Genomic DNA, 25,298 nt, shown 5'->3' on the forward strand with positions numbered 1-25,298 from the left:
CCGCTCAAGCTTGGCTTGCATACACATGGTCACACAATAGTTCTCGGAACTTTCAACCGTCAAGAATGCGGTGACGTACAACACTATGACGAGCCGAGAAAATTAAGTTCAATGCTTCCGAGCATGCATCGAATTGTTTCCGAGCATGCGTAGGAATTTTGCACGTCGGAATTGCTACAGACGATCAGAATTTCCAATCAGAACTTTTTCCGTTGGAAAAATAGAGAACCTGCTCTCAATCTTTTGCTGGTAGAAATTCCGCCAGAAGTCCGATGGAGCATACGCAGGGCCGGAATTTCCAACCAAAAGCTCACATCAGACTTTTGCTGGCAGAATTTCCGATTGTGTGTATGGGGCATAAGTGTATTATCCTCATCCTTTTTTCACAACTTAGTGAGTCACCACACTAGACTAAACATGCCGAGGCAACCTCTTGAGTTCAGGGGGAGCTTGAGCCTCTCCTACACTGTGCAGGACCAAGATGCACGCTACAAAGGAAGTGTGAAGGCTGCTCACTCTATATCAAGACCTCTGTGAGCTCCTAACAACAGAGCATAGCTGTCAAAGTGACAGCAGAGCACCACTGATTACACAGGGAAACACACTTTGTATGTACTGTAATCTGTAATCTAAATACTGAGCTGTTAGCTTGACAGAAATTATTGTTAAAATTTTACAAAACCCACAACAGTACAATCAGTGTGTATATGCAGTAAAGCATGCTTGTTATACTCACTGTGGAATCTAAGGGGTTAATCCTGCTCATTGTGTAAAAGGGCTATTTGATCCTGTCTTCTCTGATCCTCCCCTTTTTTACTGTCTCCAATCCATCTCCTGATAGTACAGAGCCATGGAAGCACATGCTCAGTTTGGTGTGCATTGCTAGAGAGGTTTTTTTCTTTTCTTTGGAGGGTGCATGTGATTAGCACAGGGCCAATCAGCACTATCCAGACAGAGGGTCAGGGGTCCTGCAGCCTCATAGGCAGTCAGAGGAGAATGAAATCCCTCCTACAAGCTTTAACCAGGCACTCAGTCGAAGTCACAAGACTGCTATATACGGCTGATGAGAAAAGGTATTTAGCAGTTTATAGTTACTAAAATAATTGCATTTCCATATTCTGTGTACTGTGGGAGACCAGATATAGTGAATGCAGGCTCCTGGGTTTAGTAACACTTTAAGCATTAAAAAAAGAAAAAAAGCTGAAAAAACTAAAAGTAGAAAAAGTTTAGATTTGTTTTTAAAAGTCTTTCCTATTGGAAAATTCCTATTTCCTTTCCTATTCCTTATTTAGCATTTGTTTCATTTAATTTATGGCTTCCCATTAAAAAAAAAGTGCTGCAGCACCAAATTTTTAGTGCATCTGCTCTAAGACCCCTTTCACATTGGGGCAGGAGGTGAGTTGGCGGTAAAGCGCCGCTATTTTTAGCTGCGCTTTACCGTTGGAATTTGCAGCGCTATTCGGCCGGTAGCGGGGCAGTTCTACCCCCCGCTAGCGGCCGAGAAAGAGTTAAAAACCACCGCAAACTTTGCCAGCTAGCAGGACTTTTTTAACCATCCTGCCAACTCACTACTCCAGTGTAAAAGCCCTCAGGGCTTTCACATTGGAGACACAGCAGCGGATGTTTCAGGGCGCTTTCCAGGCGTTATTTTTAGCGCTGTAGCACCTGCAAAGCACCCCAGTGTGAAAGGGGTCTTACAGTTATCTCCTAGGCTAGGTTCAATTTGTGTGTTATGGGAAAGCCTTGCAAAGTCCCAGAAATACCTGTTAAGGCTGCCAGTGAAGTCCATCTAATGCAGCATACTATGGTGGTTTGGCAACAATGACCCACTGCTCCTGAATTCAGGATAGCTTTCGCACCCTTATGTAGGCTGTGCCTGTATGCACAATAGTAGGATGAAAAACTGTTGCAGGCAGCATTGCTATCAGAAATGTCACTACTGATTCACATTCCTATAAGTAACAGTCCTGCCCACTACCTTTTGGATTGAGAACACTGCCTCTACTGTAAAACTCTCTAACTATGAGCTGCAGTGTCTGGGAGCGGCAGCATGTGAGACATAAATCATTAGGAAAGGTATAGTACATGTTTTTGTTTACATTCTGAGGCTTGCACATCACTTATTATGTGAATTTTGAATCAGCTTAGACTTTTTTGTCAAAAAATGTTAACTGCTCATATAAAATATTTTTGTTTTCCTTAATTGTTTTTATTAGTTTATTGCAGCTTAACATTAAAAAATATACACAAAACAAAAAAAGCCTTTATTTTATTTGTACATAACTTTGCTATACTTTGTACTAGAAACAATATTTTGGTATCAAAAAGAAGGGAACCATTACATCATAAAAAAAGCATTTGTTATTTACAGTAAGACTTGTTATTTGAAAGATACCATTAGCACATTGTAAAGCACTGTGCAAACTGTTGGTGCTATAAATAAATCCTGTATAATAATGATAGTAATAATAATGATTAGTATAACAGGAGAAAGTGTATTTTTAATTTTAATTGTTTTGCCTCCCTCAAATATATATATGCACATATATATGCGTTTATCATAAGTTGTAATAAAATTATTGCAAAATTAATAGGCCTATAGCTGAAAAGTAAAAATGTCTCTGGAGCTCAACTGGTTAAACATAATTTCAGTCCTATAATAAGGCTTACCTGTAAGTACAGTGAATATCTCCTAAACCTGCATTCACACTGCATGCGGCTGAAGATGTCACCAGGACATGCGCTCTGAAGGGACAGCATGCCAGTGCCATCTCTTTAGAGCTCCGTGAGTCCCACGTGCATGCACGGGAGTGACATGATCACGGCATGGCCAATCAGACAGCCGGAGGATGCGAACCCAGAAGGCAGAGCAGGTGAAAATGAAAGCCCTGTCATCAGCGACAGCGTGCTGCTGGAAGGCTTCATTCTAAGGTAAATATTTCATATTGTGCTAGTAAAGGATGCATACTAGCATATTATGCAATTGTCTTGCAGGGCTTAAAAAAAAAAGAAATTGCAGTTTACTACCGCTTTAATCCTTAGTAAACCCTAACACATTTATAAATTCCTTCTTCCACTTCTTTCCTGTGCTTTAATTTATTTTTTTGCTGTTTTTTTTCACTTGTATAGAAATTTTTTCAGCAGACCCCAAAATAATGCTTTATATCAATAACATATTATAGTGTTTTTATAAAGGGACAAATTACAGAATGAAATGAGTATTTATGACTTCTAATTCTAGATAGAACACATTTAGTTGCAATAATGTAAATGGAAACATGGCTCTGTTTTAGCATGCTCATTATGACTAAAACACACTGGTTTAACCACATCACAACATCTCCAACCATCAATCTAGATTTCCAAAAAAACAGAAGGTGACAACCTTAAGGCTAGCGGAGGGCGGCAGTTATTTCTGTACGCTGCGCTTGCTCTGCCAAAGTATTTTTTTTGTGTGTAAGCGCCATCCGTTTTAGCTTGGGTTCAGTGGGGAAGTCAATTTGGCATAATTGGTTTGCGTGCCATCTGTCAGCGATGATTTCTGAAAACTCAAATATAACCATGCCAAACTTAACAAAACTGTGTTCTGTACACATGCCCATAATTGGCTTATATTGATCGGGTATTTATGGCAGAAAAACTAGAATCTTAGCTATGACATGTGCATTATTGCTGAAAAAAATCATTATTGAGTTGAAGAAACCCCTCTGCATCATTAAAAAAAAAAAAAATCATACTTTACTTTCCTAAGATGAACAAGAAAACATTTAAAATCTAATTATTCCAGGGAAAAAAAACCTGACTTTTCTACATTTAGTCTACATGTCATGAAGCATCTGTAAACATTAGAAATTGATTGGTGCGAGCAACATATGCGCTTTTTCTTTCTATAGCTTTGTCATTTTAGACCTAATGGGCCACAGTTAATTTAACCATAACAATAAAGCACAACATCAATGGTAGTAGCGTGATTCCATTTTACACCAATTACATACATAGGTTACATTTACCATAGTTGACATCTACATCTTACACCAATCAATATATAGTGGCAAGAAAAAGCATGTGAACCCCTTGGAATGAACTGGTTTTCTGCACTAATTTTCCCAAAAATTTCATCTGATCCTCATTTAAGTCACAGCAATAAACATACACAAGGTGCTAAAACTGATAACACACAAAAAAACTCAAATTTCTTGTGTCTTTATTGAACACAACTGAACACCCATTAAACATTCACAGTGCTGGAGGAAAAAGTGCACCCTTGGAGTGAATAGCTGGTCAAACCTCCTTTAGCAGCAATGACTTCAAGCAAGCACTTTCGGTGACTCTAGATCAGACCTGCACAATGTTCAAGAGGACTTTTTGACCATTCTTCTTCACAAGACAATTTCTGATCAGACACATTTGTAGGATGTCTGGTGTGAACGCCTCTCTTGAGGTCATTCCACAGCATCTCTATGGGATTAAAGGGGTTGTAAACCCTCATGGTTTTTCACCTTTATGCATTAAGATGAAAAACCTTCTGTAGTGCTGCAGCCCCCACCGTTTTACTTTCCTGACACGGATCTTTCTCTGGTCGAGAACGAGCACACCATCTGTAGCTGGTGTCTCATGTCCTGATTGGATAGATTGATAGCAGCACAGCCATTGGCTGCCGTTGCAGTCAATCAAATCCAATGATGTGGCGATGGGGGGGGGGCGGGCTGAGTCCTGCATTCTGTGTGCATGGATACAGCTGCGGGACTCGGGAGCGCTCCTGCATGGGTGTCCACCAAGGAGAGCTCTTCTCTAATGTGGACACTCGATGTCGGGAGGAGCCATCGGGGACCCCAGAAGGGGAGGTTTGGGACCACTCTGTGCAAAACTAACTGCACAGTGGAGGTAAGTATGACATGTTTATTTAAAAAAAAAAACTAGGGTTTACAACCCCTTTAAGGTTTGGGTTCTGACTGGGCCACTCCAAAAGTCACATTTTCTTTTTTCCAAAGTCAGTCTGTGGTGTATTTACTTTGATGCTTAGGGTCAGTGTTCTGTTTACCCAACTCCTTCTAAGCTTCAGCTGGTGGATAGCCACCCTGACATTATCCTGTAGGATAGTTTGATAAATTAATTTCTCCTCAGGAATGAATTTCTCCCTCGATGATGGCAAATGGTCAGCAAAGCAAGCCCAATTATGATGTTCCCTTCACTATACTTTATCATTTTAGCTGATACTCTTGGGTTATTCACTACCTCATTGAGGGTTCTGTATTGTGACTTGGTAGCAGGAGTGACCAGTTCATAAGGGGCGCAGGGGCACCCCCCCAGTTTGCATGTAGGGATGCATGCGGGGTGCCAGACTCATAAATTTCTATACATTTTTGTCACGATTGGAGCCTTAGGCTCTAAATGGCTTGAAAAAGGTTGGAACCCACCCACCTGTGACACTAGCAAATCAATATTTGCTATTGTCTTCCGGCTTCTTCTCCTGGCCAATCAGGACAGAAGACATATCGGGTTGGCCAGGAGGAAAAGCCAAGGAAGCTGCGGTGCCGCGACCTGGGACCTGGGTGAGTGCAGACCTGGGGGGGGGGGTTGTTTGCCACCCCCCCAAAAAAAAAGTTTAGCACCAGCTGCCACTGCTTGAGAGTCACCTTGGCTGGGCGCCCACTTCTTAGAAGAGCAGTCACAGTACTAAATGGTCTCCATTTATGAACAATTTGTCCAACTGTCCACTGATGGATGTCTATACACTTGAGAGTACGTTGTATGCCTTTCCAGACTTATGCAGATCATCTACTCTTAGTCATATGTCTTCAGAGAGCTTATTTTTGAGAAGCATGGTTCACGTCAGCAGATGTTTTTTATAAACAGCAATCTTAAATTGTTTTAGTGTCTTTTATCAATCAAATAAGCTCTAAACCAAACCTCAAATTAATTTAATTAAATGGACTCCAGGTGTGCAAGCTAATTTCTCCAATTAGCTTTCGTTTAAGTCATTAGTCTATGGGTTCAATTACTTTTCCTACAAACCTTTATGGCAAATTACTGTAGAAAACCAATTAACTCTAGGAGGTTTTCATTTAGTCAGTTTAAATGGCCACATATATGTTAAACCTGTGTATATAATTCATTTTTAATAGTAATTTCTGGATGTACAGTTGGAGCGAATTTAGTCTTCCACTAACTCTGAATTATTTTAAGTTTACTGGTAAATAGTATTTCAGTACAAAGTGTTACTGTACATTTGTATTTTCTTTTAATGACCTTAAACCCAATGTTCTTTATTTTCTGTGATATTTTCAAGGTAGACTTCACCAAACAAAGTACATTCATCAATACAAACAATGCAGCAGTTATTTAGAGCCACCAAGAACACTGAATTTGAAGGGTAGTCATTTATCATATATGGTGACAATGAGGAATGACCTTGAAATATACCTGTAGGAATGACTGAAGTTACTGTCATCTGTACTTTGTAAGAAACAATAGAAAGAATTATTAATGTAATACACTGGAAGCACACATTTTTTTCCCTCTCAGAAGCTTTGGAAGCATCTTAAAGGTAAAATATGTAACAATTTCTAAAAGAGGTAACAGTGCAAAAATATTTTTACAACTCCCAATGATATTTAAAAAAAATATTATAATAAAAATAGAATGCAAAAAGTATTTATATAGTTCTCCAAAAATTGGTGAGCCACTTTGAATCTGATTCAGTGAATGAAAAAGTAATAACCGCGATCTGATCTGGCCAATTATGTCAGCAGCACATGACAATTTCCATGTTTCTACATATTAGCAGGCTGCCTTAGCCAATCAGAGGAAACAGCACTTGGCCAAATTCAGCTAGTCGTTATTGTTAGAGCTAAAGAAGCTGGGGTTGGGAGTATTTTCTTTCTCTCTATCTTCTCTCTTTTAGGCCTCATGCACACTGGGCATTTGCTCAGACCTCCTGAATGGCTTTCCCCTAGCAGGAGAAATGCAGCATCAAAAAAGCACCTAAAGCGTTGTAAAAGTATTTAGGCATGTCAAGTGCTTGGACGTTAATTTAATTAAAGGGGTTGTAAAGGCAGAAGGTTTTTTTTATCTTAATGCATTCTATGTAGTAAGATAAAAAACCTTCTGTGTGCAGCAGCCTCCCTCAGCCCCCAAAATTTACCTGAGGTCCCTCTCTGTCCAGCAATGTTTGCAAGTGTCTCAGCCATCTGAGATTCTCCTTCCTGATTAGCTGAGACAAAGCAGCAGTGCCATTGGCTCCCGCTGCTGTCAAATTCAGCTAGCCAATTGGGGGAGAGAGGCTGCGGGGCCAGGTTGGGGCTCCATGTCTGAATGGACACATGGAGCTGTGACTCTGCTCGGGTCACTTGCTGTGGGGGCACTGAACAGAAGGGAGGGTCAGGATCACAGAAGAGGAACCCGAGAAGAGGAGGATCCGTGTTGCTCTGTGCAAATGCACTGCAACAGAGCAGGTAAGTATAACATGTTTGTTATATTTATAGAAAAAAAATAAGACTTTACCATCACTTTAATTTGCCAGAAAAATAATTTATTCTGGCCAATGAAATGCTTTTTATTCTGCCAAAACACTGCTACTCCTGAATGTGCTGGCAGTGGACTTTTTTCTACCTAAAAAACCCCTGCCTCTAAACACAAGTAAAAGCTAAGGGGCGTTTGGAGGCAGAACATAAAATGTGAAGCACTCCTAAAAGTGGTGTTTTTAATGCACAGTGTGCATTAGGCCTTACAATTACTGTATAAACAGTTAACCTGTTTGCAAGTGCACTGTTCCATACAACTACATGTCTACTGATGGCTAGGGATGGTTCCGATGTCCAAGTTGAACATAAGTTCGACTTGAACATCGGGTGTTCGTTTGTTTGTAGAACAAACAAACATATGGGTGAGCTTGCAGCAAGTGCGCCCACTGCGGAACACTCCCCAATGCACTGCAAGATCATAAAGTAGTAAAGTAGTGAGTGTACAGCTTGTATAACAGTGTAAATTTGCTGTCTCTTCAAAATAACTCAACACACAGCTATTAATGTCTAAACTGCTGGCAACACAAGTGAGTACACCCCCAAGTGAAAATGTCCAAATTGGGCCCAAAGTGTCAATATTTTGTGTGGCCACCATTATTTTCCAACACTGTCTTAGGCATGAAGTTCATAAGAGCTTTATAGGTTGCCACTGGAGTACTCTATGATGACATCACGGAGCTGGTGGACATTAGAGACCTTGCACTCCTCCACCTTTCGTTTGAGGATGCCCCACAGATGCTCAATAGGGTTTAGGTCTGGAGACATGTTTCAGGAACTGGACTTGAACCTGGGACATCAGCTGTGTCTGGCAATGAATCTTCTCACTGAGCTATCTGAGATGCTGGACAGTGAAATTGTCGGATCCTTTGCACAACTCTTATCTTGTGCCTTGATTTCTGCTGAGTCTTGAACTCTTTGCTCCTCCCACAAACTTCCTGATATAAGCCATGTCTCTGCACTTCCTCCTTGCCAGAATACTGTGCTATCTCCAGCCTGTATCTCGCTCCTGTCTTCCTTGCTGCCGTCCATTATTATTATTATTATTCAGGATCTATATAGCGCCAACAGTTTGCGCAACGCTTTACAATATGAGGATAGACAGTACACTTACAAAACAAATCAATACAGGAGGGATCAGAGGGCCCTGCATGTTAGAGCTTACAATCTAGAAGCCATATTTGCTACTGCTCGTTATCAACCCTTGGCTTGTCCTTGACTACGCTCCTGTCTGATCCCAACCTGCAACTGCTCATTACCGACCTTTTGGCTTGCTTTTTCTTTGGCTTGTTTCCATTACGCCGCCCAATGGACCATAAAAAAGAAAAAAGCTCCGCCTCGATGGGTGGGCTCCCAGCAACTGCTGTCTCTTGGCTTTGACAGCTGTTATACTGTAGGCAAGGGTGGGGCCCCCAGTGATGTAATCAGTTGACCCTTCCCCTTCTGATGTAATGCGGGTCATCCAGTTACATCACTGGGTGGCCCCAACCTTGCCTATATAACAGCTGTCAAAGCCAAGAGACAGCAGTCGCCGGGAGCCAGCAATACATTACAGCCGTAAGCCAGTTTAGATTACATTTTTTCCTTTAGGCCCCTTTCACACTTGTGTAACCTGAAAGTTGCAATTTTGCAGTGATTTTACTGCATTTTTTTTTGCTGTGTGTTTGATGCCACTTTAAGCAATACCTGTGTAATCTTGGACCTCAAAACACATCAATGTCGGACCAAAGTAGAGCAGGGACTATTTTGAAGTCACACAGATATGAATAGCATTCATTGGAAATCATGGGGTAAGACTTGTCATGCGACTTTGCAGTCCCAAGTCTCAGGACGCACAAGTGTAAAAGGGGCCTTAGAAATGTCATTATTGCTGCGGTACTGTTCTACACATCGCACAGATGCGCCACTTTACAGGCAGACTAAGGGGACCCTCAGGCACGATTATTTCAAGGAATATTTCATTTTTATTGTTTCACTTTAAGCATTATTAATATCATTGCTCCTGAAAAAAATAATTGTTTTAAAAACTCTTTTGCATTGATACAGGTCCCCTAGGGAAGTACCCGGGTCCCCATACACTTTTTATGGCAATAACTTGCATATAAGCCTTTAAAATTAGCACTTTTGTTTTTTCATGTTCGTGTCCCATAGACTTTAACAGAGTGTTCGCTAGAACTTTTTGCCTGTTTGTGGTGTTGTAGTGTGAACCGAACCAGGGGGTGTTTGGCCCATCCCTACTAATAGCTATGGCTTGCTTTACAGCAGTGGTTCTCAACCCTGTCCTCAAGTACCCCTAACAGGCCATGTTTTGGGAATTTTTCTAAGATGTATTAGCCGCTCAAAATACCAAGCCATTGACTCTGATTTAAAGCACCTGTACAAGATAAAGGAAAACCTGCAAACACGGCCTGTTGGGGAGTACTCGAGGATAGGGTTGAGAACCACTGCTTTACAGTACTAGACATGTGTACATAATACTATGGTATACATGACAACAATTATCCAGTTCAGAACAACCCAGAAATGTAACTTATCCTCCAACTGGCTCACTGTTCTCAGCAGCTTTTCTTCAATTACAACACTGGGACCGATTATGTGAATGCAGCAGGAAGACCCAATCCTGCTCAGCACTAGCAATAGGAAGTTGCAACAAGAGGCAGAAGGTAGGACTATGCAATAACATTTGTTTTTAATCCTTGCAATATATATAACAGAACAGGGTAAAAAAAAAAAAAAAAATTCTCAGCAAAAGTGAGGCTACATTCTTTGAAAGTAAATGTTAACTTTCAGGATAAAGATATACCTTGTGTCAAAACAATTCTATCATACAATTTATGTGAATATACAAAATTAAGTGAATCCATAAAAAATATTTCAAAGAAATTATGACTCCCAAATGATGCGAAATGCGCAGAGCCGGTAAATAGCCTCAACGTCACTTCCTGCCACTGACCCGCACCAAACCGAGGCTTGCACTGCACGCCGGTTCTTAGAGTCGGGACAGCGAGCAAAATACTTTAATAGGATCACTGGATAGACTTGTGCCTGTCTTATAGGCACAATAACATGTGAGTGCATTCTTCTATCAATTTTTTAAGATACAAAATAAAGCTTAGAATGTTGCGCAATGATGGCTATTTATTTTCCATGAGATTTTGAGATTGTTAAAGCATGGATGGAACATTGTGATAATTGATGGAAAAAATATGTTATACCCTATGGAAGGAAAACATATCCTGGCATAATAAAAAAGAAAAAGTTTTCGGGACTTTAAATGAGGCTGGCACTGAAGGAATGCCTGCCTCCAAACTTTTTCTTTTTTATTATTAAATACCCGGGATGGAAGCATACATCAGTAGTCTGTATAATACTCTTGCTAGCATGTATAGGCTGTTGTGATAAATGGCCCTATATTTATTACTCATTCAATGATACATTGGTTAATGCGTCCCGCTTGTACTGCATCCGTGGGCCCTTGACAGCGGTTCAGGTTTCGCTGATCTGACTGTCACTGCTGGCCTCCACGCGCGCGGTGTGCTATGCGGGTTTCCTCCCCTCTCCCCGCCTTCTGGTCATGTGGAGGGGGCGGACACTTGGTCCCTTTTCACCGACGTCATGTTATATGTGCCGGGCACTAGGTGTCCACGTGGCGCTCTGGTGCCGTCGGATTGTCATTCTTCCGCAATCAGACTGGGAGATGGATCGGCGCTAATCGCCTGACGGCTGAGCCGCCCAGGTGAAGGCAGTCCTACTCTCCAGTGGTGTATTCGCCAGCGTGGCGCCGGTGTTTGGGACCAGGATGGTTCTCCATTGTGGGCGCTTCACAGGTTGGGCTACACACATCTCCCTCTTCCTCCCTGTACGATCATTCACTCTTACGATATTTAGCTCACTCACCAATCATTTAGTTTAGTTTTTTTCTCGTTTACACCCTTTTTCTTTTCTTTTCATGTTATTGTGATCACTGTCCTTAGCTAAGTTGTTAGTTCACTCATGTTTTTTCCTTTTTTAAATTTTAATTCTATCTAATTTTACTTTATTTCATTTCTATTTTTATATTTATTTAATTATTTTATTTTTTTATTTTATTTTATTTACTATTTTGCTCCCCCTCTTCTTGCCCCTTTGTCACGTCACCTTACTAATTTCCTATACACACATATTTTACATAAAGACAGATCCTTATCTCGTCTGTTACACATAGATTCCTCACATAGATATTTGCATCTATTTCACAGGCATTGCATCTACCCACCCTGGAAGTGCCTATGTTGGTGGTTACCTTTCCCGCGGGCAGCCTCGGTGCCTGGTGGCTATGCACTGCGGCTCTTTTTGCGGACCCAGATGCTGTTTTACTGGCCCGCTGATGCAGACGTGAGTTGGACGCCCAGCCTTGAAATTAATTATAATAATCAAATTACCTTGTCAATTTTTATCTAATAATTCAATTCATCATTTTTTATATATAATTTGCAGAATTATTCCATGTTGCATGCTCCTGATGAGTGGTTGGAATACCGCGAAACGCGTAGAGCCGTTAGCCATTATCCTTTATCTCAACCATGGAATATCAAGATTTATATGATCCTCTCCGTTTTATAATGTATTACTTAGGCATTGTTAATCGATTTTTTTTAATCTATTACTAACTTACCATGGTTATCCTGGCCATTTTGGGTTCAACCACAGTAGGATATGTTTATACATGCATTTACGGCTTTTTGTGTTTTATGTGAATGTGTAATTTACCGTGTAATATTAGTCCATGAGTTATTGTGTGGAGGCTGTATGCCCAGAGCATTTTAGAGGTTGATGCCCAAAATGTTTGTATAACATATCATGGACTTTATAAAATAAATATTATAGTCACTTGACTTACTCTTTTAATGATGTGTGCTTAATTTAAAGTCCCAATTCTGTTCTCTCCCTTAACATATCCTGGCATAATATTGAGGCTGTTTTATTATTGCTTTCTGGTGATGCAAACTTTGGAAGGTGGTGGTGAACCACGAATTGGTGGTGCATAAAAGCATGATGTTTTTGAGCACAAGGGATATTGTATATACTTAAAGAAGCAGCACTGGGACTTTGTATATATATTTTTTGAAATATTTTTTTCCACTGATAATTTTTCACAAGTATTTTTTATAATATATATTTTTTATTCTTTATATATTTTCTTATATATTTTTTATGTATTCACTTAATTTTGTATATTCACATGAATTGTATGATAGAATTGTTTAGACACAAGGTATAGGTTTAGGGATGGCGCAGTTATCCTTCATAAATACACTTTTCCCTATCCCACACTATATAGTGGGGAATCTATAACTGCAGCAGATCCTAAATTTACACATTTATATTTCTTGGTTTGTGCCAGTGACACCATTCACAAAGGTTAAATTTAACTGTTAGGTTAAGTGCTATGGTGCTGGATACATTTTACGAGTTGATTTTTTTTTTTAAGTAGGCACCTTTTATACGGGGTGGACTGTGTACCGATCAGCAGGGGATCTGCTCACAGGGGAGGCCCGGGTATAAAGGGACAGCAGAGATTACTCTCTGACCCACTCTGCCTACACAGATGAGAATGAATCCTGTTTGTTTTTAGCATACCAGATCGAATTGGACGTAGGCAGGTGTAAACGGACAAAAGTACATTTTTGAGAAAAAGAGAGCATTTTTTTTTTCTTTTACTGCAATCATCATGGATCCCCTTACTTTAATAATAAATGAAATAGTGCTACTGCTTATATTGGGGAGGCTGATGTTTATGAGACTGCAGCTGTAACACAGGCCAATCCGTTGTCGCTACTGGACACATCCTTTAATTTTGAAACATATTTCTGTATTTTTTTTTAAGTTTTAAATATATATATATATATATATATATATATATATATATATATATATATATATATATATACACACACACACACATACACACACACACACAGTATATATATTAAGTTATGTGTGATAAAATAAAAAAAGACACAGGGAAAAAAGTATTGAACACACTTATATTTAATACTTCATACAAAGTCCTTTGTTGGTAATGACCGCTTGAAGACGCCTCCTGTATAGAGAAACTAGTCGCATGCATTGCTCAGGTGTGATTTTGCACAATTCTTCCACACAAACAGTCTTGAAGGTTCCGTGGGCCTCTTGTGATTGGCTGGGCCATGCTAGCAGCTTTATTTCTTTCTTTGAAATAAAATGAGAGTTTCCTCGGCTTTGTTTTTGGGATCATTGTCTTGCTGAAATGTCCACCCTCATTTCATCTTTATCATCCTGGTAGATGGCAGCAGATTTTTAATATGTACATTTTTAACGGTACATTTTTCCATTCATTCTTCCTTCAATCACATGAAGTTTGCAGGTATCGTATGCTAAAAAACAGTCGCACACCATGATGTTCACACCTCCAAACTTCACTGTTGGTATGGTGTTTTTCGGGTGATGTGCAGTGCCATTTGACCTCCAAAAATGCTGTGTATTATAGCATCCGAAAAGTTCAATTTTGGTCTCATCTGACCAGACTCTATTCTCCCAGTATTTCACAGGCTTGTCTAAATGTTGTGCAGCAAACTTTAAATAAGCTTCAACAGGCTTTTTTTTTCAGCAATTGAGTCTTGCGTGTTGAATGTGCATACAGGCAATGGTGGTTGAGTGCATTACTTATTGTTTTTGCAACAACTGTACCTGATAATTCCAGGTCTTTGCGAAGCTCTCCACAAGTTGTCCTTGGCTCTTGGACAACTCTTCTGATAATTCTTTTCACTCCTCTGTCAGAAATCTTACTGATTGATTTCAGCTGGTATCTTGGCTTTCCATGCCTTTTTTGCACCTCCCTTTCTTCGCGTGTTCAATACTTTTTTTCTGGGTCATTCTATTTTATAACACATAACTCAATTTCTAAACTTATTTGTTTTGGTTTCTTTTGTATGTATGAATTGCATGGGTTGTTACTGACATGTGGTGAAAGTTTCAGGTCAATAGTAACTTTATATATATTTACCTAGAAATTTTACCCGCTGTATATACGTTACTGTATATATGCAGTGTGTGTATATATATATTTTTTATTATATATATATATATATATATATATATATATATATATATATATATATATATATATAATTTTTTTTTTTTTTTTTTTTTTTTTTATTCTACAAATGTAGTTTATTACTCTGGCCACAATAATTGGCCACAGCAATTGCTGTTACTTTGGCCAGTTTTTGTGGCCAAAAGTTGTTTCTTCCTGTGACCATTTCTTGTGGCCAAAGTAAGAAACAACATTTGGCCACAAAATAGGCCAGAAAAAAATGGCCAAAGTACAAAAGTTGACCACAGCATTCCCATCGAGATTTCCACAGCATTTCCACAGAAGGACTACTGGGAACTTCCTGTACCTCCCAGGGCTTCCAATGAATAGACAGTAGTTTCTTAACCACTGTACTGTATATGAAAAAAGTCCTTTTGCACGCTGATGCATCTTTTCTGCTTGAAAGCTCTTCTCAAAAAGACTCAAAAAGTCTGGTGGGATTTTTTTGCCTGAAAGCTCATATGCCTGAAAATTCCTGAAAACACCAATATTGTGCATGGACATATTGGCTAACATGGAGAGGAGTTTCCAGGCAAAGAAAAACGAGAGCTCAACAAAAACTCAAACGCCTGTAGGAGCAGCTTCTTTGAGCTGCAGTGTGCATGAGCCCCTATTGCAGTGATGGCGAACCTTGGCACCCCAGATGTTTTGGAACTACATTTCCCATGATGCTCCACTACAATGCAAGGTGCCAGAGCATCATGGGAAATGTAGTTCCAAAACATCTGGGGTGCCAAGGTTCGCCATCACTGCCCTATTGTAATTAATTTGATGTTTGCCATGTTTTTCTAACACTATTTTTTGTAGACTTGTTATCTTACCTGTGCCTTTGAAATATTTTTGCTAGCCTCTTGTAGATCTGTGGCTTGCTGAAGATAAGTTTTTCCAGCTAAAATTTCATCTTCTAGCAGCATAACATCTTCAGCAGAAACAGGCCACCCAAGCCTATCTAGTGCTTGTAGCAGAGCCTCATTATTTTCCAAGTATGATACTGGTACATCACTATCAAATCTAGCAGAAAGATTAAATTAGTATTTCACATTTTTTATATTTGTAGAAATGAAGGTACAACATTCACTATACTTCATTAAAATAATTTATATTATCAGTTCTACATGACTGAAATGACTATTCTTGCTTTTACTTTGTTCTTTCATCACAGTTCAAAATTTCACGTTTCTTAAAGTGGATGTAAATCCGATTCATTGAATTTGAGCTGGGCACATATCTGCAGTGTTTTCTTATCTCTCTTCAAAGCACTAAGTCCCGTGGCTTTTTCCCGCTCCGTTCTTCTGTTATCAGCATGATAACTTCTGACAAGTTCTCCGACACATGTGATAAAACCAGCCTGAAATTTGTGTCAGGGTGGGTGCTATAAATAGATTAGCAGAAAGCTGCTCTACTCACAGGACAGCTCTGAAAGTCTCCACCTATGTAGAGGGAAGTGTGTGCCTTTCCTCCAATCAGCTGTCTCCCAGTGTAATCCAACACAATGTGCATATTCTAAACAGTATATAAAGCTGAAGACAGCAGATATACATGTAAAACGTATGTAGGGAGATTTGTTTTATCGCTGTTTAATTTGAGGCTGTTCACTTCATTGGGTATATGTGAGGGTTTAAATCCACTTTAAAGTGATTGTACAGTCTCGTTGTTTTCAATAAAAATAACCAACATGTTATACTTAACTGCTCTGTTGCAGTGGATTTGCACAGAGCAGCTCAGGTCCTCCTCTTCTCGGGTCCCTCTACAGCTCTCCTGGTCCCTTCATCTCCGTGTGTCCATTTAGACATGGAGCTGTGGCCTGGTCCCGCCCCCTCTCTCCTCATTTGCGGACTGACTTTGATTGATAGCAGTGGGAGCCAATGGGGCCACTGCTGTGTCTCAGCCAATCAGGAGGGAGAGTCTTGGAAGGCCGAGACACTTGTGGACATCGCTGGATGGAGAGGGGGCTTGGGTAAGTGATAGGGGGTCTGAGAGGGGCTGCTGCACACAGAAGGTTTTTTTTTTTATCTTAATGCATAGAATGTATTAAGATAAAAAAAACCTTCTGACTTTACAACCAATTTAATTAGCTTCTGATTAGAAAAAAAACAGTATATGCCAATGTGTGTTTTGACATTATAATAGGGACTAATTGAAATAAGTTTATATGTTTTATTATACTAATTAATAAACTTGCACATCAATGTTAGTAGACTTTACTGACCCTCCTGAGCCAAATCTAATATCTGACCTTCAAAAGAACAGCTGTCATCACATCACACTGGATTGTCCAATAGCTGTTATTTTTGCCCATAAGTAACATGATGGGAACAGCTGCAGATGGCCTTCCAGATAAATGAAGAAAAAAAATCTACAAGATTTTTTTAAATTACTTCACACTTACTAAATACTCTAAATACTCTAAGCTCTGTAATTAGGTAACCTGCAGTAAATGTCCTTTCTTACCTTTCCTGTCTTGATGAGACATTAGAAGACTATGACTAGCCATGGTGAGTATTTTCTGGAGTTTAGTTCCGCTTTGATCATGCAGCAAAATAAAATGTCAGCCAATACATGACTAATAACCAAGGGCAACACTTCTAATTTTTTTTTTCATTTTTAAAAATAAATCTATGTGTTTACTTTGCTTCAGCCAAACAAACCCATAAAATAAAGTGAATACTTACTTATCTCTCTCTTCCTGCGATAAAGCTCTCCACACAACTAAATTTAAGCGTCTGGTAACAGATACAAAAGATGGTTTGAGCAAATCGAAATTGATTGGCATATTAAAATTAAACAGATTAGGCAAAGACTTAACTAAACACAGATGTCAGCTCAGTTCAGCTGTTCAAATTTATAAAAGCTTGGGAACATAAAGTTGAAATGTCTTTCATAGAATCTAAATTAGTAATAATATATAATATATTATATATATATATATTAATATGACAAAAACTGTAAAAAAAAACACATAAATTCTGCCTATAAAGTGTAATCCCACTGTTAAAAAAAAATCTGTTCTCAAACCACCACCACCACAACCAGATCCATAGGGTCTCATGCACACAAAGCATCTGTTTAGCCTCTCTGAAAGCCAGAACTCCTGGCAGGAGAAAAAGCTGCTTAAAAAACGCTTCTAAAGCTGCACATGCATTTAGGCATGTTTAGGCGCATCAAACATTTGAGCATTAATCGATTCTATTAATTTATTCTGGCAATTGGAATCCATTAACACTCAAATATGCCTAAACATGTCTAGATTTTAGGCACATTTGGATACGTTTAGGCATGTTCAGCAATTTCAGCAGTTTTTCTGCTCTTCAGGTCTTCTCCTGAGCATGCCTTTGGTGTTTTTTTTTCTTTCAGCCTCTAAACGCTCCTCTTCGAATACACCTGTAAATGATTATGTGTGTATGGACACATAGACTTACATTGAAGTACTTTTACAGGCTGTAAGAAAATGCCAAAGCAGCGTTTTTAAGCCTAGTGCGCACGAGGCATAAATGTTATCAATAATGCAAGATGAAACCTGACTAGACTGACTTTTAATCAGCATAGTTACATAGTTGGTAAAGTTGAATAAAGACCATCCAGTTCAACCTGTGTTCATGTTGAAAATCATTTCCCATGTCTCTGTATACTGTGTTTCCTAAGATGCGCATCCAAGAGTTTTTTCTTAAACCATCAATACTTCCTGCTGACACCACCGTTTGTGGAAGGGAGTTCCAAATACCTATCTCCCTGACAGCGAAAAAACCCCTGCGCAGCTTAAGGTTAAACTGCTTCTCCTCTAACTCCATTGAGTGGCCCCTTGTCTTTTTGCACTCTCTGAGACTGAATAGTTTTCTTCCTATGCTGGGATCACCATTGAGGTATTTATATATCACTACCATATCTCCTCTCAAGTGTCTCTTCTCTAGGGAGAATTGGTTTAATGCTTGTAGTCGTTCCTCGTAACTGAGGTCCTCCAGTCCCCTTATTAATTTTGTTGTCCTTCTCTAGACTCTCTACAGTTTCAGCACTCTCTCCAGTTCCAGTTTTTTGTAAAAAAATAAATGAGCACTTCTGGATGATCTGCCATGGGTGTTACACAATACAAAATACTGGTTATTATACAGGCAAGTGTATGGAGGACAGCAAATTATCAACCACAAGATAGGAATGTAATCACTACTAGGCTTGTGCAATTCGTTTCGTAACGAATCAAAATTCGCCCGAATTTTGCATCTTTCGGACATTCGGATGCATCCGAATGTCCGAATAAAAAAATAACGAATAACAACGAATATGAAAGAAATATAACGAATTAATTCAAATGAATTCAACATGGTTCGGTAATTCTTTAAAGATCTAATTAAACAAAAGGTCAGCTCAAAGTAAATCTTATAGTCCAATCAGCTAATTAATTTTGTGCCAGAGGATGGATTACTGGCAAAGTGCATTCCTGAGAACTGAGTTAGAAGGGTGTTGTATTGTATTTGAGCCGAGGAGAAGAGACGTTGTCATTGTGTGTGTTAAAAGATTAAATAAACAAACGACTTTCCAAACTACGAATCATTATCACGAATGTCTATACATACATAAATAGCGAATTTCAACTAATACGAACGAATTAATTCGACACTCTACGAATAATAACGAATTATCCGAAAACGTATTAACGTAACATAACGAATATAACAGAACGAAATTATGTATTTTACGAATGACAACGAACCGAAACTAACAGAAATTTTCCGTTGTGCACAAGTCTAATCACTACATTAGTGTAGCTGAACATACAGTACAGGCCCACACATGCAGCTATAATGAAACTCAAACAATTTTGTTAGAGATGAACCAAAAACCCCAACAAATGAACCAACATCAACTGCTGCCAACCACCATAGGGAAAAGCGCCATATCCTGTAAAACCCCAAGGATATATACCCTAGGGTTAAGTGGAATAGGGCATCCCATCCCAATTTGTGGATCTGTACCCAGAAATTATACAGGGCAGGGAGAGACCAAATCAAATGAAAAAAGGAGGCTCATGGCAGTTGACTTGGGTTTCAATTTGATGCTTCCCTGCACATAAAGACACCTTACTAGGGCCTTGGGACAGTTTCCCCAGTCCTTTTCTCCCAAGTCAGTCAAATCTTGAAGTCAAGTTTCATAAAATTTCTGATCCACTAATCATCTATATAGGTTATATAATGATATATATAGATCTCCTACTCACTACCACGTAAAAAGTACTAAAAAGTTGCAGTACCCAAAGTCCTAATAAACGTTGTAGAAATAACATAAAATAACTGTATCTCGCTATATAAACCATTCATTTGTACCAGAATTATTCACATGTACTGAAGCCATGTGCCAAGTAATCACCAGTGGGAAAAATTAGCGAACGAAGAATACAAAACCATAAAATTGGTGTTTCTTGAAAATTTTAAAAAGTCATGCTGATAAACAAAATCTGTTAATTAAATTTTCATATTGGTATACAAAGTAATTTGCTGTGATGACAAATAAAATGAACAAATCTGCGCAACTTGAAAATTGTGAAAACCTGATGGTAAATTAAAATAAAGCCTATTAAATCAATCTTTCATGTGATCAATGGTAAATCCATCCAGAAAATTTGTATTCTCCATCACCAGGATCCTCAGTGGACAAACTTTCACCTTTTTGATGGACCTTAAGATTATCAGAGGCCTAACAGGCAGGATCTATTTAAACACCTGGGACAGGCTATAATGGAGGATTTACACTCTCCCTTTTCAAAACATCCTGCGCAAGGAAATGTTCAGAATTACAGCCCAAAAAGAGAAAAACAAGAAAGACTATTGCTCTCTGTGTTTCTTAAAAAACCCAAATATTTATTAAAATCCTACTCACATTAAAACAATACAACACAATCTTCAGTGAAGTGTAATGTAAGGGGCACAGACACTTGCACCGCATTAGCTGAGTCTGATTGACAGCTCATAATCTCGTCAGCATAGCAGGGCTGCCGCCGGATCATCCTCTCTCTACCAAGGCTCAGCGCTCCGCCCTATGTGTTACATCATCAACTTCACTAGTGGTATTTGGATTCGGCAAAGGTATTGTGACAGACCTACCCGGGACAGAGACTTTTGGAGAGGACTGAATGCTAGCCTCTTGCATTGCGATTATGGGTCCTGGCATTTGGGGGAATGGTGCTCTTTGTGAGCTGTATGCCTGGAGGCCCCTGAGGTGGTGTTACTTTGGATTCAGGTCCATGTCCCCCCAAGACACACAGACTTTGGGAACCCTGTATATGCCATATTAGAAATAGCGGCTGATTCATAATGCTGAGACAAATACTGTGAGGTGATGCTGATGTCAACTTCAGCCACCTGTCTGTCTGTTGTCTGCTATAATGTAAATTAGTCTAGTATGACTTGTCACAGCTTCTAAGAGTCTTTCACCCATTGTTGTTTGTGCTAATTAACCCTGCAATTGTATGAAGGAATTCTGTGTTGATATGTATGATAATGTGTATTGTAGTTAGGGAGTCACATCAGCTGCTTTAAGGGATTTGTTAAGTAGCTCACGGTAATTTATGTTTCTGGTTACAGGTGTATTGTTAGAGTAATATGAGCAGGAGGGGGGAACCTCCTATTTAACTGTATGTATGTATTCTTGTTCTAATAAACACCTTCTGATGTTTACCCTACACTGAGCTATGACTAGTGAATGGGAAAGCTAAAGGGTCTTGGATTGTGTGGTACCGGACAAAGGAGCGATACAGACTCATCTTGAGTACGGGGGGTCCATCACAGGTATCTACTGTGGCTTTCAAGAAGGAAACTGCATATTCCCAATATAAAACCATGTCATCACCATAAAGACAAATTGCACTATGACAAGCAATAGGGGAGAAAGCAGGCATCCCTGGTAGGTGCTTCAGGACAGGGGAAAGCTCTCAGAAATCCAGGCATTAGTTGCTACCCTTTAAGAAGACCTGAAGAAAAACCTGGTCAAAACCAAACCTATGTAGGGAGGCCCTAATGCAAGATCACTCAACCAAATGAAATGCTTTGTAAGCATGTAGAGAAATTACAACTCTGTCCCCAATTATCATGTGGACAATGAATATTTTCATACATCCTAGGTTTTTACATAGCTGTGCTCATGCCCAGCATGAAGTTATTCTGGTCACTGTGTATGATGGAAGTGATCACTAAAGCCAGATGTATAGTAAAGGCCTTATCTAGGATTTTAATATGCATTGTCAAAAGTGATATCGTTCCAAAAGACCCAAGTTGTGGGTCCCTGTCAGGTTTAGGAATCAAAATAAACAGTGCCTAGAATATTGATCTTGGCAACCTACCCAAACCAGGTGAAGCAGCATCCAATTGTTATAGTGTAGGAGCTAAAAGCTCTATGTATATCTTAAAAATTCAAGTGAAAATAATCCAGTCCAGGGGCTTTTTTTGCTTGAAAGTGAATGTTTTTTAGCTAGAAATTCAAGCATAAGGCTGGACTTGTCTCCTTGCTCAAAAATGCATGTCTTTGCTGCAAAGGGCCTCTTGACATAACGGCATGCTGCTATCAGAGGGACCAAGTAAATAAGCTGATTGCACTTGAGCCACAGGAGTCACTAGGGTGCACATAGAGTTATAAATATAGCCGGCAGCATTAATCGTTCAGAAAAAAACAGACAGGCTGGTTGTATATGTAGCGCCAGGCTCCTGAAGAGCATGCGCTAGGTTTTGTAAATTTAGTTTTTCCTAAGACCATAGTTGGGTCTTAGGGTTAATTTCTGTAAATTGTGGTCTTAGCATCAGTTGGGCTGGACTGTACTATGTTCTGCCTGGTCATGGGTGTAGGTATCACCTTTGACAAGCATTGGAACGCAGTCTGGTTGGACGCATTGGGTACCAATCTCTCTCAGAGCCAATCAGTGGGTGTGTTGTCTCGCTGTGTATTCCAGGAGAGGGTACTTAAGGTGCTGAGGTTACGTGGTTCTGAGTTCCGGTCCAGAAGTACGGTCTGACTCCATGGTCCTGGTCCTCCTGACCAGCCCCCAGAGGCCCTCATGGCCTGGGGTGTGGATCCATCCGTTTACGAGTCTCGGGACTGGCTAGTCCGAGACACAGTGACTGGAAGGAGGATTTCGAGGTGGTTCGATGCTGTCTTGGGTTTAGAGAGGCCCAGCAACTCAAAACGCAACCAGGGGAGGACTCTTCAGAAGAGGGCCATGCACAAGGCTGGCTGCTCGGTAAGAGCCTGGAAGCTGAGCTGAAAGGACACCAAGTAAATCCGCATTCTTACAGTATCGCCAGATCGGCTGGAAGATACTGGTAGTGTAAGAAAGTTCCTAATTACATCCTTCAGTTACACCTATGTTTCCACAAACAGGGATTTATTCGGTAGTTGAAATATCCAGTTGCGAATGGCTATTCCCTGGATCATCTAAAGAGAGACATTTCAAGTGTCAGCAGTTCCAAAAGTACCTGAGCTTTATTACCCATACCCTCTATTCCCAACTGAGAGACTGTTCTGTTCAACGTTTTATGCAAATAAAAATTCCTAAAAGGGATTCAAGTGTCGGTCTCTGCAGTTTATTGGGCCATCAACCTCGGGAACCCCTAGACAAGAACGAAGTGGAGAAGGTAAACGATAAGCCCAACAAAACCAGCTGCTCCTTCGGGGGTCAGTGCTACACATGTGGGCTCGCAGTCCGGGATTTGCCATTACCTCTCGCAACAGGAAAGAACTGTACATGTAAGTTTATGGAATAGAGGGTGGACGTTTTTTGGACTGCGCCATTTTGAGAAAGGCGAAAAGACATTCACTGTTGGCGCGTAAGCGTGGGAGGAGCCCTGGAAAAAGCCCGCAAATTTGCCAGTGGGAGGAGTCTGCGCCTGTTTCCTCTTCCTACACGAGGCACCGCATGAGTGTGTCATAGGAGGAGAGTGAAGCCAGTTGTGTTTTACTGTGTGGAGAGGAAAAGTTTTCAGAAGAAAAGATGTTCCGTGTTCCGGGCACATCATCTGTTCCAGGACCCAGGATGCCATCGGTGAGGGGTCCCCCGAGTGTGCACATGCCTAGTACCGTATTGACCAACACGGGGATCGGCCTGCTACTGCAGGGGCAGTTTGTCCTCTACACCACCGGGGACATCAAGGCCCTCGGCATGCTTTGTGGAGGATGTGAAGGACTGATCCCAAGTCCCCGGCCATTTGTCCGGAGTCGGAGATGTGGAGACTACTTCTTCAAGGTGGGGCAACCTACAGAGTTGCTTCGGCCTACCATATGGACTGGGCCAGGGGCGCAGCCACCGAGGAGTCTATCGTTTACGCTCAGGCTGTGAAGTCTACAGTTTCGACATCATCCACTGTTGCCGATGCCCTGGGAAAAGACATTTCTTCCCGGATTAGAGAATCTACCCCCGAAGTCATGGACACGGCTTTGTCTACCACTATTGCTACTACTATGCCTGCTCTGGAGAATGTGGAGCGTGCAAAGACTTCCTGTGACCGCAGAAAAGGACTACCCCCCAGTCTGGTTGAATTTCATCAGAAGAAGGCGATTACTCTGGAAAAGCCAACACAATCCACCGGTGAGAAACCTGGGGAAACTGTGGGGAGAGGGACTGTAAAAAGTTATGTGTTAGCAGAAGAAGTACGGGACTCAGATTTAGACACCTCTTCTTCTGACATTGGGGATGTTGACGAGTTATTTGACACAATGTCCCAAGAACTGCTATGGGCCTGTGGGGATGATGTGGCCGCTACCTGTGCTGACATTTCAGGCTGGCTAGCCCTTACTTCAGGGAGCGAAAAGCCACGGGCGGAAACCCCAGCCACTGCTAATATGACATTGCCAAAACCCGTGAACTTTCCAACGCTTAAAAGGGACGCTGTTGCTTTGGTGCATAAATCCTTACATTCATGCATACCCCCAGGGGATGGAACTGCCTGAAATCTGCCGAGACTCGCAAGGTCTCAGATACTTTTGAACAAACGGGTGGCAACAGAGTATGGACTAGAGTTTCCGTATGTGCCCAGGGAGATAATGGACATAATTGAGGAAAATCGTGAGAAGTGGTATGCAGATGATGTCTGGAACTATCTTAAAGTTCCAAAGCCACATGGCCTGGGGTGCGGATCCATCTGTTTCCAAGTCTCGGGACTGACTAGACACAGTGACTGGAAGGAGGATTTTGAGGTGGTCCGATGCCGTCTTGGGTTTAAAGAGGCCCAGCAACTCAAAACGCAACCAGGGGAGGACTCTTCAGAAGAGGGCCACGCATGCGGCTGGATGCTCGGTAAGAGCCTGGAAACTAAGCTGAAAGGACACCAAGTAAATCCGCATTCTAACGGTATCACCGGACCGGCTGCAAGATACTGGTACTGTAAGAAAGTTCCTAGTTATATCCTTCAGTTATACCTGAGTTTCTGTGCTAATTTAAAGTTATACAATCAAGTCTGTGGCAGAGTCTGTTCTCATTTAAAGTTTTACAACCCAGACTGTGGCAGAGACTTTGCTAAGCTTAAATCACCTGTCGGCTACTAAATCCACAAACAGGGATTTATTCGGTAGTTGAAATATCCAGTTGTGAATGGCTATTCCCTGGATCATCTAGAGAGAGACATTTCAAGTGTCAGCAGTTCCAAAAGTACCTGAGCTTTACTACCCATACCCTCTATACGCAACTGAGA

General features: G+C 40.5%; 1 protein-coding gene across 1 annotated transcript in view; it reads right to left on the reverse strand.

The window, feature by feature from the left end:
• VWA3B (von Willebrand factor A domain containing 3B) overlaps window positions 1-25,298 on the reverse strand; it is a 239,170-nt gene that overhangs the window by 95,626 nt on the left and 118,246 nt on the right. Inside the window, exons 21-22 of the mRNA XM_077482767.1 lie at window positions 17,307-17,357; window positions 15,456-15,645 (exon numbers count right to left, since the gene is read on the reverse strand). Of these exons, the coding sequence (XP_077338893.1) occupies window positions 15,456-15,645; window positions 17,307-17,357 (241 nt within the window). The remainder of the gene's footprint in view (window positions 1-15,455; window positions 15,646-17,306; window positions 17,358-25,298) is intronic.

The sequence above is a fragment of the Lithobates pipiens genome, unplaced genomic scaffold, assembly GCF_037356315.1.
Source record: "Lithobates pipiens isolate NorthernLeopardFrog02 unplaced genomic scaffold, aLitPip1_a1.2 Scaffold_16, whole genome shotgun sequence".
In the NCBI taxonomy this organism is placed as follows: domain Eukaryota; kingdom Metazoa; phylum Chordata; class Amphibia; order Anura; family Ranidae; genus Lithobates; species Lithobates pipiens.